Consider the following 15821-nt stretch of genomic DNA (forward strand, 5'->3'; position numbering starts at 1 on the left):
ACATCAAAACCGAAGCCACAAGAGTCCGCAGAACTGAGGTCTAAACAAAATAAATAAAAACAACGTTACCGGATTAGAGGTAGTTACCAATTCAGGGAGCACTGTCCGCCTCGGGATTGCCTCTCCAGGATTCTGAGAGTCCCAAGGGTCGGCACGAACGTCTCCTAAGTGCGCAAGAGCGTGATCGGAGAACTCGTGATCCTCGAGCTTCGGCTGCCGAGGATTCTGCTTCTTGAAGTCGTACGGCGGGCAACGAGTGAGAACCCCGTCACCGTTGAGCTGGTAACCAAGCACCTCAGGAACGATAGCTTTCTCGCCTTGATCTGCACGAAGAAGATAAAGAGGATGAGATTCAAACAAATAAAAAGGGAGGTTAACACCTCAGCTGAAGCACGATCTAAGCATAAAAAACCTCACCCCTGTCATAGATCCTACTAAGACCGGCAGCAGCGAGGATGACCTCCCGGGTAATGTAATGCAGGTTCGGAAGCCAATACATCGGCTCCCGAGCAGCCTTGGCTTTGAACCACTCCAGCTGCATGGCGTGGTCGGAATTCCCCTTGTCAACAGAGCCAACCCTCGACATCGAAGGATCCGGCTTCACAAACCACTTTGGAGGCGAGAAATAGTGAGGATGCTTCGGATCCACAGGGACACAGACTAACAACCATTGGTCCTTCCACCCATGGATCGAAGAGACGTACGGAAAGGCAGTCATATAAAATCCGCTTGTTCTTTTTATTGATGGCCCACCAACCATCCTCAACGTTCGAGTTCCTAACGAGCTCGTGCATATCTTTGAAAACCTCGATCGACGGCTCATAACCGAGGTAGTCACACATCCAGCGATACCCCACAATATGGCGCATAGACTTCGGAGTTAGCTGGCCCAGAGATACGTTATATTCCTCCAACACACGAGCAATAAACGGATCCAAAGGAAATCGAAGCCCGTAGTCAAAATAATGGAGATACACAGCAATGTACCCCAGAGGAGTACGAGTCACCCTCGCATGCTTCTGCGTCGGAAGCTCGCACCAGTAACCCAAGGCGTGCTGAATGCCATACAAATCCTCGGCAAGCCGATGATACCTCCCCTTCTTGGCTTTCACTAGCCAGTTCCCATCAACTGGCACATCGTCCGGACCAGCTATCTCGGTTTTATCCTCGAAAAGGCTAGCAAGCCTCCCCAAGGGGTCAGCACTAGTAGAAAAAACCCCTGTTGCAACCCCCTTGTTGCAGCGTACATGTGTTAATACGCTTCAACAACCAGTCGGTCAACGCGGGTCAAACCCTTTAAAGGGTTATTGCAGCGTACAATTTAATTGTTCCCTGCAAAAAAGTTTGTTGCAGCGTACATTTTAAAAGCCCGCTGCAATAGCTCGTTTTTGTTGCAGCGTACTTGTTAAAGCCCCCTGCAATAACCCGGGTAAAAAAAAATTTGCTGCAATATTCGTTGAAACTAATTCAAAACAAATTAAGCATCTCTCACTCTCAACTCCCTTCTTCTCCCTTAACTTTCCCTGCGTCATCCCCTCAAAAAAAAACCCTTTCTCTTCGTCGGTGGTTCTAGCCTCCTCGCCAGAGGCCACCTATTAGCTTGCTCGGCCGTTTTGATTCTGCCTATCATTCTGCCTTTTGATTTAGATTCCAATTTCACAACTAGGTTTTGGTATTGTAGATGTCGAGTTGCAATTTCTAATCAATTGGAATTGCGGAACTTGATTTTGGTGGATTCATACATTTAATTTTTTTTGTTTGTTTGAGTCCTATTCTTGATGTGCGGAAAAGGAAGGCGGTTCGATTGAGCAAAGATGTCGACTCCAAACGTCGCCAAATTAACAATGGGTAAAATTTTCTCTTAAGCACCTTAATTTATGCACAATTTCAGTTTTCTTTGTTGTTGTTGTTGTTGCTGCGAATTTGAACATCATTAACTGGGTTTTTCCATTAAGTAATGATAAAGTGTGAGCTACTGTATAATTGAGTTGGTTATGCTTGTGAATTTGTTTGTTTTGATTGAATTTAAAGCCTTTTATGTGGGGGGGATTGGCAAAGGAACCATGGGTCAGCTTTTAATTGGGGATTCAGTTCATAGATTCGATTGTATGGTTTGGTTAATAGAGGATCTCATTTTCATGTGTTATTTTTCCTATGCTAAGAAACTCCTGAGCAAAGATAATTACATGTTGCAACCAGTTACTGTGTAGAAAAGCAAGGAATTCTGGAAATCAAATATATACAAAATTTTTGTAATTGGTTCCATTAGATAGTTGGATTTCATTGTTCTGCATTCTAATGCCAATCTTTTCCTCCATTTATGTGATATTTTTGTTTATTTGGTAGTCTGTGTATCATGAATGTAATCATTGTTTATTATAAGACGACTAGTAATTTGATTTCTTCCACAAGTATATTTGGTGTGGTCTTATTAGATGTGGGATTGGATAATGAAACATGAGCCGGTGGTTTCAAGAAAGAAAGTTGCTCGCGTCCTATTTTCCGTCAACCTCTTCGCCGCGGCTACCTGTCCCCTCTTTTAGGTTTGCTCGATTCGTTTACCTGATTTTTGTTTTAAGAATTAGGGTTTTTCAATTCGTTTTTAGGGTTCTTTGCGTTTGTTCAATTCTTTTTTAGGGTTTGTTCAATTCGTTTCTTCAATTCATTTTTTCAATTCGTTTTTAGGGTTCAATTCGTTTGTTCAATTCGTTTTTAGGGTTTGTTCAATTTGTTTTTACGGTTTGTTTAATTTGTTTGTTCAATTCGTTTGTCCAGTCACTATAGCTAGGCCTAACATGGTAGGAGTATGTGAGAGACACTGACAAAATAAATCAATGTAACAATGCAACTATTTTCTATGCGCATCCTCTGCTAGATTTTCCTGTATATAGACTTAGTGAGGTAGTGTACAGTTGTTTTCACTGACTCATTGGTTTGGCTTAACTTCCCTTGCTTTATTCCAAATCATGTTTTGATGACGAGTTCTGGTCTTCCCGTTATGATTATATTTTGGCCTTCATCTCTGTTCCACATTACAAGCTTTTTGCTTAAAAGACATCCTAATTTGAAAGTGTAACAATTTTTTTCATGAAAGTACTATTCTTAGAGGTCGTACCCAGTTATTCTCATAAAGTTGTGAGATCTCGGTAGAGTCCAAGAAGTCAATGATCTCTTTGCAGCTACCATTTTTCCATATGATATGTAAGGTCGGTTATTAGTTTGTTGTAGTGTAGATTCCGGGTGATAATCATTCTGGCTTGTGAGTATAATTTTTAGGTCAGCATAGCTTCTTCATCCCTGAAAATAAATCATTCGTGATAGCCTCAATCTCAAAATAGTATAATCCCCCCCCCCCATTTGTATATATGTTTTAAGTTTTTAACTGAAGATTGATTAGTTAATTCGGCTTTGGTAGGCTGTCGTTCATAGAGCTAAGAACTCAAAATATTCAGCTGATGAGGATATGGAGGAGACAGATGTTAAAGATCCAAATTTAAAGCAATCTCTGGAATTTGCTACTTCTCAGATTAGCCAGCTAGCTCTTTCTAATAGTCCTACTGGTAAATCTTCACTGAATTCTATTGTGGGATCAGATACGGCCAATGCAGGTGTAGATATTGACTTTTTGACTTTTTATGTCTGTACATTGATGATTTGGTTTCTTAGCAAGAGAGTAATATTATTACCTCCAAAATTTGGAGATCTGAAGTTTGGGGTCTATTTAAAATCTGGTGAGTGTCAGAGAAATGTTTATGGTTATTTTCTGTTTTTGATTCTTTATCCAACACATTGATTATAATAACCTTCTACTTAATAATCACCATTACAAACTTCTTAAATTAGTCTGCTTAAGTGGCCATTGTTTGTACCTACTTAAAGTGTTACTCGTACATGTTTGGATTGCCGTCTGTTTCCTTATGTTTACCTTTTTTCCAGGTGGATTTCTGATTGGAAGAACTGTGGCTGCTTTGATAACTATGACGATTGGGACCTCGATGGCTGCTCGTCAAGGTCCTCTAGCTATGGCTGCTCATCAAATCTGTATGCAAGTGTGGTTGGCTGTCTCTCTTTTAACTGATGGATTGGCCGCATCTGGTCAGGTATGAGCTTTCATCTAACTAGGAGGTTCGATATCCAGGCTATAGGTTTTTCAGGCATCTAGACTACCTCTATTCTACAGTGCTTGTCCATTATGATTTATGATTATCACAAAAGTTGAAGATTGTGAATAATGTGTGGGTTTTAACCAAATAGGAAAAGCTTCTTGGATTAATAAGCATTTGTTGTTGTCCAAAGATCCTGATTTGTGAACAATAAACCAAATAGGAAAAGCTACATATTTTCTCAGAGTATTACACTTATTACATGTTTAATATGAATAGTTTTAACTTTCTAACACTCATTCCAATCTACTTATGCAAATTTAAGGCTTGTTTGGTCGTTATAGGTCATATTAGGCTAAAATGAGGCTTTTTTGCTCCCAAATATGAAATAAAGAACCTTAGGACTCATTTTAAACATATTAAATGTTTTATATGATTAGTTTTAACTTTACAAGACTTAATCCAATCTATTTATGCACATTCATGACTTCTTTGGCCGTTATAGGTCATATTTAGGCTAAAATGACATTTTCGCTCCCAACTTTGATCTAACGAACTTAAAAACTAATTTCAAACTTATTACATGATTCATATGATTATTTTTAACTTTTCAAGACTCAATCCTATCTATTATGCACATTTGAGACTTGTTTGGTCGTTATAGGTCCCAACTATGAACCAAAGAACCTAAGGACTCATTTTAAACTTACTAAATGTTTTATATGCTTATTTTTAACTTTCTAGGACTCATTCCAATCCATTTATGCACATTTAAGGCTCATTGTGTCGTTATGGGTCATATTTAGGCTAAAATGACATTTTCGCTCCCAACTTTGAACTTAAGAACCTAATGACTCATTTTAAACTTATTATATGATAAATATGCTTAGTTTTAAGTTTCTAAGACTTATTCTAATCTACTTATACCCATTTAATGCTTGTTTGATCGTTATAGGTCATATTTAGGATAAAATAAGGCATTTTCGATCCCAACTTTAAAATAAAGAACCTAAGGACTTATTTTAAAATTATTACATGTTTAATATGCTTAGTTTTAAGTTTCTAAGACTTATTCTAACTACTTATACACATTTAAGGCTTGTTTGGTCGTTATAGGACATATTTAGGCTAAAATGACATTTTCGCTCCCAACTATGAACCAAAGAACCTAAGGACTCATTTTAAACTTACTAAATGTTTTATATGCTTATTTTTAACTTTCTAGGACTCATTCCAATCCATTTATGCACATTTAAGGCTCATTGTGTCGTTTTAGGTCATATTTAGGCTAAAATGACATTTTCGCTCCCAACTTTGAACTTAAGAACCTAAGGACTCATTTTTAAATTATTATATGATTAATAAGCTTAGTTTTGAGTTTCTAGGACTTATTCTAATCTACTTATACCCATTTAATGCTTGTTTGATCGTTCTAGGTCATATCTAGGCTAAAATAAGGCATTTTCGCTCCCAACTTTAAAATAAAGAACCTAAGGACTCATTTAAAACTTATTACATGTTTAATATGCATAATTTTAACGATCTAAGACTCGTTCCAATCTATTTATGCACCTATAGGCTCATTGGGTCGTTATAGGTCATATTTAGGCTAAAATGAGCATTTTCTCTCCCAAATTTGAAATAAAGAACCTAAGGACTCATTTTAAACCTTTTAAATGATTAATATACTTAGCTTTAAGTTTCCAAGACTCGTTCCAATCTATTTATGCACATTTAAGGTTCATTGGGTCGTTATAGGTCTTATTTAGGCTGGATTGACATTTTCGCTCCCAACTTTGAACTAAAGAACCTAATGACTCATTTTAAACTTTTTACATGTTTAATATGCATAGTTTTAACTTTCTAAGACTCATTCGAATGTATTAATGCACATTTAAGGCTCATTGGTTCGTTATAGGTCATATTTAGGCTAAAATGATATTTTCGCTCCCAAATTTGAACTCAAGAACCTAAGGACTTATTTTAAACTTTGTACATGATTAATATGCTTAGTTTGAAGTTTCCAAGACTTATTCCAATCTATTTATGCACATTTAAGGTTTGTTTGGTCGTTATTGGCCATATTTAGGCTAAAATGAGCATTTTCTCTCCCAAATTTGAAATAAAGAACCTAAGGACTCATTTTAAACCTTTTAAATGATTAATATACTTAGCTTTAAGTTTCCAAGACTCGTTCCAATCTATTTATGCACATTTAAGGTTCATTGGGTCGTTATAGGTCTTATTTAGGCTGGATTGACATTTTCGCTCCCAACTTTGAACTAAAGAACCTAATGACTCATTTTAAACTTTTTACATGTTTAATATGCATAGTTTTAACTTTCTAAGACTCATTCCAATCTATTTACGCACATTTAAGGCTCATTGGGTCGTTATAGGTTTTATTTAGGCTAAAATGACATTTTCGCTCCCAAATTTGAGCTACATAACCTAAGAATTCATTTTATACCTTTTACATGATTAATATGCTTAGCTTTAAGTTTCCAAGACTATTAGGACATTGTTATTAGTTGCTTGAATGTTAAAGTGTGATATTTAATTTGAATTTAATCTAATGCTTAGTTGAAATTTCTGTTTTTGTAAAGGTCTACACTCCGAGGAATGCGCCTATACTAGTGAGGAAATTGATGTGGTTCGTGAGCAACGGGCTAAGTGTTTTACCCGCAAGTATTTACTATTGGCTTGAGCGCGCTTGATCGAGGTGGTTTAGTTGTTATAGAACAATCGTTTCCATTAAAATGTATGCGTACATTGAAATTGGAACGTATATTTGAATGTAGTACGTGCACTTTGGTTTTGGGATATATATATATGTATACAAAACACCAGTTATTATTTTTTATATTTGTTCTACAGGTTGCGATATTTTATTTATTGTTGTTGACAGGTTCCTATATTTGGTGCAAGACACCCTAGCGAAGGTTTAGGATGACAGAATCCTTAATTTTCAGCGCAGGCTCAAAGCTAACCTTCTCCTCGGCTTTCTCCTTCTTAAAGGCCTCGTGCTCCCGAGCATCAACCTCCATCTTCGACCTCAAATCGGTAATCCCCTTGCCGAGCAGCTCGAGCGTAGCCGTCTGCTCCCGAGTAAACTCGGTAACCAAGCCATTCGTCTCCTCAAGCTCGGCAAGAAGAGTATTCGCCTTCTCATCCAGAAGAGGGACATCATGATTGTAGCGCTCTTCAAACCTGGCCAGCCGCATGCCTCGTTGAAATACTGGCACTCGGCGGCAAAGGAGGACCAGAAGTGTGCCTACGCGAAGATGAAAGGAAAAATGAAAACCAAAAAGAATGAAAACAAAATTAATAAAAGAAGTGATATTCACCTTACCTCATTCAAGTGAAACTGAGCCATTTGAGTGGGGTGGTTCGCCTCTTGCCCAGGAACACACCAATCAGGGATACCCTGAAGCATATTCTCCCTAGCAGCATCAGACCGATCATAGACTCGGGATAAGCCTCGGGATCTTCCCCCAGAACGGACGCCCGAGCAAACCGAGCCATGGTTTCCCTAACTTTCCGAGGCACCCTCCTCACTTGAACATCAAAGGATGGGTAAGCCAAACTCTCCAGCACCGAAGTGGAAGTAGAGCCCAGCGTCTCGCGGAACTTCCTCTTCACTCCGTGTTTTAGAGCGGACTCACCACCCTCGGGAGCCGCGAACTCAGTGTCCTTACCAGCCGAAGGCTTACCCTCCGCATTCCCCGAAGAAGTAAGGTCCATTGCCACCTTCGGGGAAGTTTGTAGATCATCTCCCTTTCCATCCGCAGCAGCATCCTCGGAACCAGGAACCTCGGAAGAGCCAAGAGGGGGGTCAACTTCAAATTTCTCCACCATCGGAGTAACATCAACAATAGTCCCCCCCACTGGAGTCTAAGGCTTCAGAGGCGAAGGTATAGCAGCTTCTTCGACCAAAGGCTGGTTCACAGGCTCGTCCTGCACCAGAACCTCCACACTCTTCAACTTCTGACCAGGAAGCGGAAGCTTACCGCGAAGGCTAGGAGGTGGACCCATCTTTCCTCTCTGCCGAGAAAGATAGCGTTCACCTGCCTCGGCAAGACTGGGATCTCCAGCAACAACCTGCCGAATTCTCTCCTCAGTCAGATAAGGACGACGGCTCAAAAACTCACGAACCTCAGGACTGGAAGTTACCTTCGACGAAGAAGTAACTTTCTTCTTCAACTTCGAAGGGGATCTCACTTTCGAAGTCTTCTGCCTTTTTGGAGAAGTCTCTCTCCCCAGAATCTTTCTCTTCTTCGGCTTCTTCGAATCCTACAAAAGGAAGAAGGGGCATATGAGAAACGATCAATACAAAATAGCAAAAGGCGTGGAAGAAATGTTGCTTACTTCAGGAGCAGCAAAAGAGGGAGGAGACGAAGCAGAGGAAATAACAGGCGCAACAGCTGTTACCTCCGGTCCCTGAAATACAAACACAGGAGGCGACATCAAAACCGAAGCCACAAGAGTCCGCAGAACTGAGGTCTAAACAAAATAAATAAAAACAACGTTACCGGATTAGAGGTAGTTACCAATTCAGGGAGCACTGTCCGCCTCGGGATGGCCTCTCCAGGATTCTGAGAGTCCCAAGGGTCGGCACGAACGTCTCCTAAGTGCGCAAGAGCGTGATCGGAGAACTCGTGATCCTCGAGCTTCGGCTGCCGAGGATTCTGCTTCTTGAAGTCGTACGGCGGGCAACGAGTGAGAACCCCGTCACCGTTGAGCTGGTAACCAAGCACCTCAGGAACGATAGCTTTCTCGCCTTGATCTGCACGAAGAAGATAAAGAGGATGAGATTCAAACAAATAAAAAGGGAGGTTAACACCTCAGCTGAAGCACGATCTAAGCATAAAAAACCTCACCCCTGTCATAGATCCTACTAAGACCGGCAGCAGCGAGGATGACCTCCCGGGTAATGTAATGCAGGTTCGGAAGCCAATACATCGGCTCCCGAGCAGCCTTGGCTTTGAACCACTCCAGCTGCATGGCGTGGTAGGAATTCCCCTTGTCAACAGAGCCAACCCTCGACATCGAAGGATCCGGCTTCACAAACCACTTTGGAGGCGAGAAATAGTGAGGATGCTTCGGATCCACAGGGACACAGACTAACAACCATTGGTCCTTCCACCCATGGATCGAAGAGACGTACGGAAAGGCAGTCATATAAAGGTCCTCGCCTTTCCGCTTGTTCTTGTTATTGATGGCCCACCAACCATCCTCAACGTTCGAGTTCCTAACGAGCTCGTGCATATCTTTGAAAACCTCGATCGACGGCTCATAACCGAGGTAGTCACACATCCAGCGATACCCCACAATATGGCGCATAGACTTCGGAGTTAGCTGGCCCAGAGATACGTTATATTCCTCCAACACACGAGCAATAAACGGATCCAAAGGAAATCGAAGCCCGTAGTCAAAATAATGGAGATACACAGCAATGTACCCCAGAGGAGTACGAGTCACCCTCGCATGCTTCTGCGTCGGAAGCTCGCACCAGTAACCCAAGGCGTGCTGAATGCCATACAAATCCTCGGCAAGCCGATGATACCTCCCCTTCTTGGCTTTCACTAGCCAGTTCCCATCAACTGGCACATCGTCCGGACCAGCTATCTCGGTTTTATCCTCGAAAAGGCTAGCAAGCCTCCCGAAGGGGTCAGCACTAGTAGAAAAAACCCCTGTTGCAACCCCCTTGTTGCAGCGTACATGTGTTAATACGCTTCAACAACCAGTCGGTCAACGCGGGTCAAACCCTTTAAAGGGTTATTGCAGCGTACAATTTAATTGTTCCCTGCAAAAAAGTTTGTTGCAGCGTACATTTTAAAAGCCCGCTGCAATAGCTCGTTTTTGTTGCAGCGTACTTGTTAAAGCCCCCTGCAATAACCCGGGTAAAAAAAAATTCGCTGCAATATTCGTTGAAACTAATTCAAAACAAATTAAGCATCTCTCACTCTCAACTCCCTTCTTCTCCCTTAACTTTCCCTGCGTCATCCCCTCAAAAAAAAACCCTTTCTCTTCGTCGGTGGTTCTAGCCTCGTCGCCAGAGGCCACCTATTAGCTTGCTCGGCCGTTTTGATTCTGCCTATCATTCTGCCTTTTGATTTCGATTCCAATTTCACAACTAGGTTTTGGTATTGTAGATGTCGAGTTGCAATTTCTAATCAATTGGAATTGCGGAACTTGATTTTGGTGGATTCATACATTTAATTTTTTTTGTTTGTTTGAGTCCTATTCTTGATGTGCGGAAAAGGAAGGCGGTTCGATTGAGCAAAGATGTCGACTCCAAACGTCGCCAAATTAACAATGGGTAAAATTTTCTCTTAAGCACCTTAATTTATGCACAATTTCAGTTTTCTTTGTTGTTGTTGTTGTTGCTGCGAATTTGAACATCATTAACTGGGTTTTTCCATTAAGTAATGATAAAGTGTGAGCTACTGTATAATTGAGTTGGTTATGCTTGTGAATTTGTTTGTTTTGATTGAATTTTAAGCCTTTTATGTGGGGGGGATTGGCAAAGGAACCATGGGTCAGCTTTTAATTGGGGATTCAGTTCATAGATTCGATTGTATGGTTTGGTTAATAGAGGATCTCATTTTCATGTGTTATTTTTCCTATGCTAAGAAACTCCTGAGCAAAGATAATTACATGTTGCAACCAGTTACTGTGTAGAAAAGCAAGGAATTCTGGAAATCAAATATATACAAAATTTTTGTAATTGGTTCCATTAGATAGTTGGATTTCATTGTTCTGCATTCTAATGCCAATCTTTTCCTCCATTTATGTGATATTTTTGTTTATTTGGTAGTCTGTGTATCATGAATGTAATCATTGTTTATTATAAGACGACTAGTAATTTGATTTCTTCCACAAGTATATTTGGTGTGGTCTTATTAGATGTGGGATTGGATAATGAAACATGAGCCGGTGGTTTCAAGAAAGAAAGTTGCTCGCGTCCTATTTTCCGTCAACCTCTTCGCCGCGGCTACCTGTCCCCTCTTTTAGGTTTGCTCGATTCGTTTACCTGATTTTTGTTTTAAGAATTAGGGTTTTTCAATTCGTTTTTAGGGTTCCCGTTTGTTCAATTCTTTTTTAGGGTTTGTTCAATTCGTTTCTTCAATTCATTTTTTCAATTCGTTTTTAGGGTTCAATTCGTTTGTTCAATTCGTTTTTAGGGTTTGTTCAATTTGTTTTTACGGTTTGTTTAATTTGTTTGTTCAATTCGTTTGTCCAGTCACTATAGCTAGGCCTAACATGGTAGGAGTATGTGAGAGACACTGACAAAATAAATCAATGTAACAATGCAACTATTTTCTATGCGCATCCTCTGCTAGATTTTCCTGTATATAGACTTAGTGAGGTAGTGTACAGTTGTTGTCACTGACTCATTGGTTTGGCTTAACTTCCCTTGCTTTATTCAAAATCATGTTTTGATGACGAGTTCTGGTCTTCCCGTTATGATTATATTTTGGCCTTCATCTCTGTTCCACATTACAAGCTTTTTGCTTAAAAGACATCCTAATTTGAAAGTGTAACAATTTTTTTCATGAAAGTACTATTCTTAGAGGTCGTACCCAGTTATTCTCATAAAGTTGTGAGATCTCGGTAGAGTCCATGAAGTCAATGATCTCTTTGCAGCTACCATTTTTCCATATGATATGTAAGGTCGGTTATTAGTTTGTTGTAGTGTAGATTCCGGGTGATAATCATTCTGGCTTGTGAGTATAATTTTTAGGTCAGCATAGCTTCTTCATCCCTGAAAATAAATCATTCGTGATAGCCTCAATCTCAAAATAGTATAATCCCCCCCCCCCCATTTGTATATATGTTTTAAGTTTTTAACAGAAGATTGATTAGTTAATTCGGCTTTGGTAGGCTGTCGTTCATAGAGCTAAGAACTCAAAATATTCAGCTGATAAGGATATGGAGGAGACAGATGTTAAAGATCCAAATTTAAAGCAATCTCTGGAGTTTGCTACTTCTCAGATTAGCCAGCTAGCTCTTTCTAATAGTCCTACTGGTAAATCTTCACTGAATTCTATTGTGGGATCAGATACCGCCAATGCAGGTGTAGATATTGACTTTTTGACTTTTTATGTCTGTACATTGATGATTTGGTTTCTTAGCAAGAGAGTAATATTATTACCTCCAAAATTTGGAGATCTGAAGTTTGGGGTCTATTTAAAATCTGGTGAGTGTCAGAGAAATGTTTATGGTTATTTTCTGTTTTTGATTCTTTATCCAACACATTGATTTTAATAACCTTCTACTTAATAATCACCATTACAAACTTCTTAAATTAGTCTGCTTAAGTGGCCATTGTTTGTACCTACTTAAAGTGTTACTCGTACATGTTTGGATTGCCGTCTGTTTCCTTATGTTTACCTTTTTTCCAGGTGGATTTCTGATTGGAAGAACTGTGGCTGCTTTGATAACTATGACGATTGGGACCTCGATGGCTGCTCGTCAAGGTCCTCTAGCTATGGCTGCTCATCAAATCTGTATGCAAGTGTGGTTGGCTGTCTCTCTTTTAACTGATGGATTGGCCGCATCTGTTCAGGTATGAGCTTTCATCTAACTAGGAGGTTCGATATCCAGGCTATAGGTTTTTCAGGCATCTAGACTACCTCTATTCTACAGTGCTTGTCCATTATGATTTATGATTATCACAAAAGTTGAAGATTGTGAATAATGTGTGGGTTTTAACCAAATAGGAAAAGCTTCTTGGATTAATAAGCATTTGTTGTTGTCCAAAGATCCTGATTTGTGAACAATAAACCAAATAGGAAAAGCTACATATTTTCTCAGAGTATTACACTTATTACATGTTTAATATGAATAGTTTTAACTTTCTAACACTCATTCCAATCTACTTATGCAAATTTAAGGCTTGTTTGGTCGTTATAGGTCATATTAGGCTAAAATGAGGCTTTTTTGCTCCCAAATATGAAATAAAGAACCTTAGGACTCATTTTAAACATATTAAATGTTTTATATGATTAGTTTTAACTTTACAAGACTTAATCCAATCTATTTATGCACATTCATGACTTCTTTGGCCGTTATAGGTCATATTTAGGCTAAAATGACATTTTCGCTCCCAACTTTGATCTAACGAACTTAAAAACTAATTTCAAACTTATTACATGATTCATATGATTATTTTTAACTTTTCAAGACTCAATCCTATCTATTATGCACATTTGAGACTTGTTTGGTCGTTATAGGTCCCAACTATGAACCAAAGAACCTAAGGACTCATTTTAAACTTATTAAATGTTTTATATGCTTATTTTTAACTTTCTAGGACTCATTCCAATCCATTTATGCACATTTATGGCTCATTGTGTCGTTATGGGTCATATTTAGGCTAAAATGACATTTTCGCTCCCAACTTTGAACTTAAGAACCTAAGGACTCAGTTTTAAATTATTATATGATTAATAAGCTTAGTTTTGAGTTTCTAGGACTTATTCTAATCTACTTATACCCATTTAATGCTTGTTTGATCGTTCTAGGTCATATCTAGGCTAAAATAAGGCATTTTCGCTCCCAACTTTAAAATAAAGAACCTAAGGACTCATTTAAAACTTATTACATGTTTAATATGCATAATTTTAACGATCTAAGACTCGTTCCAATCTATTTATGCACCTATAGGCTCATTGGGTCGTTATAGGTCATATTTAGGCTAAAATGAGCATTTTCTCTCCCAAATTTGAAATAAAGAACCTACGGACTCATTTTAAACCTTTTAAATGATTAATATACTTAGCTTTAAGTTTCCAAGACTCGTTGCAATCTATTTATGCACATTTAAGGTTCATTGGGTCGTTATAGGTCTTATTTAGGCTGGATTGACATTTTCGCTCCCAACTTTGAACTAAAGAACCTAATGACTCATTTTAAACTTTTTACATGTTTAATATGCATAGTTTTGACTTTCTAAGACTCATTCCAATCTATTTACGCACATTTAAGGCTCATTGGGTCGTTATAGGTTTTATTTCGGCTAAAATGACATTTTCGCTCCCAAATTTGAGCTACATAACCTAAGAATTCATTTTATACCTTTTACATGATTAATATGCTTAGCTTTAAGTTTCCAAGACTATTAGGACATTGTTATTAGTTGCTTGAATGTTAAAGTGTGATATTTAATTTGAATTTAATCTAATGCTTAGTTGAAATTTCTGTTTTTGTAAAGGTCTAAACTCCGAGGAATGCGCCTATACTAGTGAGGAAATTGATGTGGTTCGTGAGCAACGGGCTAAGTGTTTTACCCGCAAGTATTTACTATTGGCTTGAGCGCGCTTGATCGAGGTGGTTTAGTTGTTATAGAACAATCGTTTCCATTAAAATGTATGCGTACATTGAAATTGGAACGTATATTTGAATGTAGTACGTGCACTTTGGTTTTGGGATATATATATATGTATACAAAACACCAGTTATTATTTTTTATATTTGTTCTACAGGTTGCGATATTTTATTTATTGTTGTTGACAGGTTCCTATATTTGGTGCAAGACACCCTAGCTATAGATAAATAAAACTAAAATTTTCCCGCCAAAAGCACAGCTTTGTTGCAGGGGGCATATACTTGTTCGCTGCAACAAGTGTGTAAAATTAGGCAAAATTCAAGACTTGTTGCAGCGTACAAAATGATGTACGCTGCAACAGACTGGTTTGTTGCAGCGGGCTTTTATTTGTACGCTGCAACAAACTGGTTTGTTGCAGCGTACAAATAAAAGCCCGCTGCAACAAACCAGTCTGTTGCAGCGTACATCATTTTGTACGCTGCAACAAGTCTTGATTTTTGCCTAATTTTACACACTTGTTGCAGCGTACATGCAAATGTACGCTGCAAAAAAGTACTTTTCGCAGCGTACATTGTACGCTGCAACAAGTCAATACTTGTTGCAGGCCCCCCAGTTGCAGCATACGATGTACGCTGCAACAGGGGTCTAAAAGCCCGCTGCAACAAGGGTTCTTTCTACTAGTGCAGCCTCCTCCCACCGCCTCGGAAAGAATGGGCGAATGGGAAAGCGACCCGTCACACCAGCCCCTCGGCTTGATTCAGCGCGAGCTTCATTCCCCGAATCCTCTTCAGCATTAACCTCGGGAGATGCTGATCTCGGCCCTTCGGAAGCAACCCTATTCTCTTCCTCACCACTAGAGGAGGACATCACACCGGATTTCTTCTTCCATCTTCCCCCAGCCATGGCAAAATGGGAAGCGCCGAAGAAACACAGAAAAGGGTAAAAAGAAAAGAAAGCGAGAACGGAAAGCAAATTACCTCTTCGGAAGCGGAAAATGCCGATGAAATGAATGAAGTACGGTCCCGAAGCAGATTCTCAGTGAATTTGCAAAGATCTGAAGAAAAACACCCGAAGAAATCGCCGAAATTCTTAAGAAATATGGAAAGCGTTTGAGTGAATAAAGTTTAAAATGAGGAAAGAGGTGCGGTATTTATAGGCCACGTTCTAAAAACTGCCCAACTTCTGCTCCTCAACACTTGTCATCAATTCGCGAATTCAAACCACCTCTTTTTCGAAAAAAAAGAGGGAACCTTTGGACTTCTGACAGCTGGAAACCCACCCATTTAGTTCTAAATGGACCGGGTCTGGGGGGCATGTTGTTTGGACTCCCAATTGAATATCAATTGGGCCACTAAGTCCAAAGCCCAATGGCTCAAAACAACAAC

General features: G+C 39.3%; 1 protein-coding gene and 1 long non-coding RNA gene across 2 annotated transcripts; both read left to right on the top strand.

Annotated features, from left to right (window-relative positions):
- Positions 1-1658: 1658 nt before the first annotated feature.
- LOC130463759 (uncharacterized) lies at positions 1659-3509 on the top strand. The gene is made up of 3 exons (XR_008923899.1): positions 1659-1848; positions 2436-2543; positions 3416-3509. It is a non-coding gene; the product is annotated as an uncharacterized lncRNA (long non-coding RNA).
- A 444-nt stretch (positions 3510-3953) lies between these two features.
- Positions 3954-6965, top strand: LOC130463758 (protein DETOXIFICATION 45, chloroplastic-like). Its single transcript, XM_056832990.1, has 2 exons — positions 3954-4100; positions 6710-6965. The coding sequence occupies exons 1-2, from the start codon at positions 3978-3980 to the stop codon at positions 6818-6820; spliced, it is 234 nt and encodes a 77-aa protein (XP_056688968.1). The 5' UTR covers positions 3954-3977; the 3' UTR covers positions 6821-6965.
- Positions 6966-15821: the final 8856 nt, after the last annotated feature.

This window comes from Spinacia oleracea, chromosome 6 (genome assembly GCF_020520425.1).
Source record: "Spinacia oleracea cultivar Varoflay chromosome 6, BTI_SOV_V1, whole genome shotgun sequence".
Classification (NCBI taxonomy): Eukaryota; Viridiplantae; Streptophyta; class Magnoliopsida; order Caryophyllales; family Amaranthaceae; genus Spinacia; species Spinacia oleracea.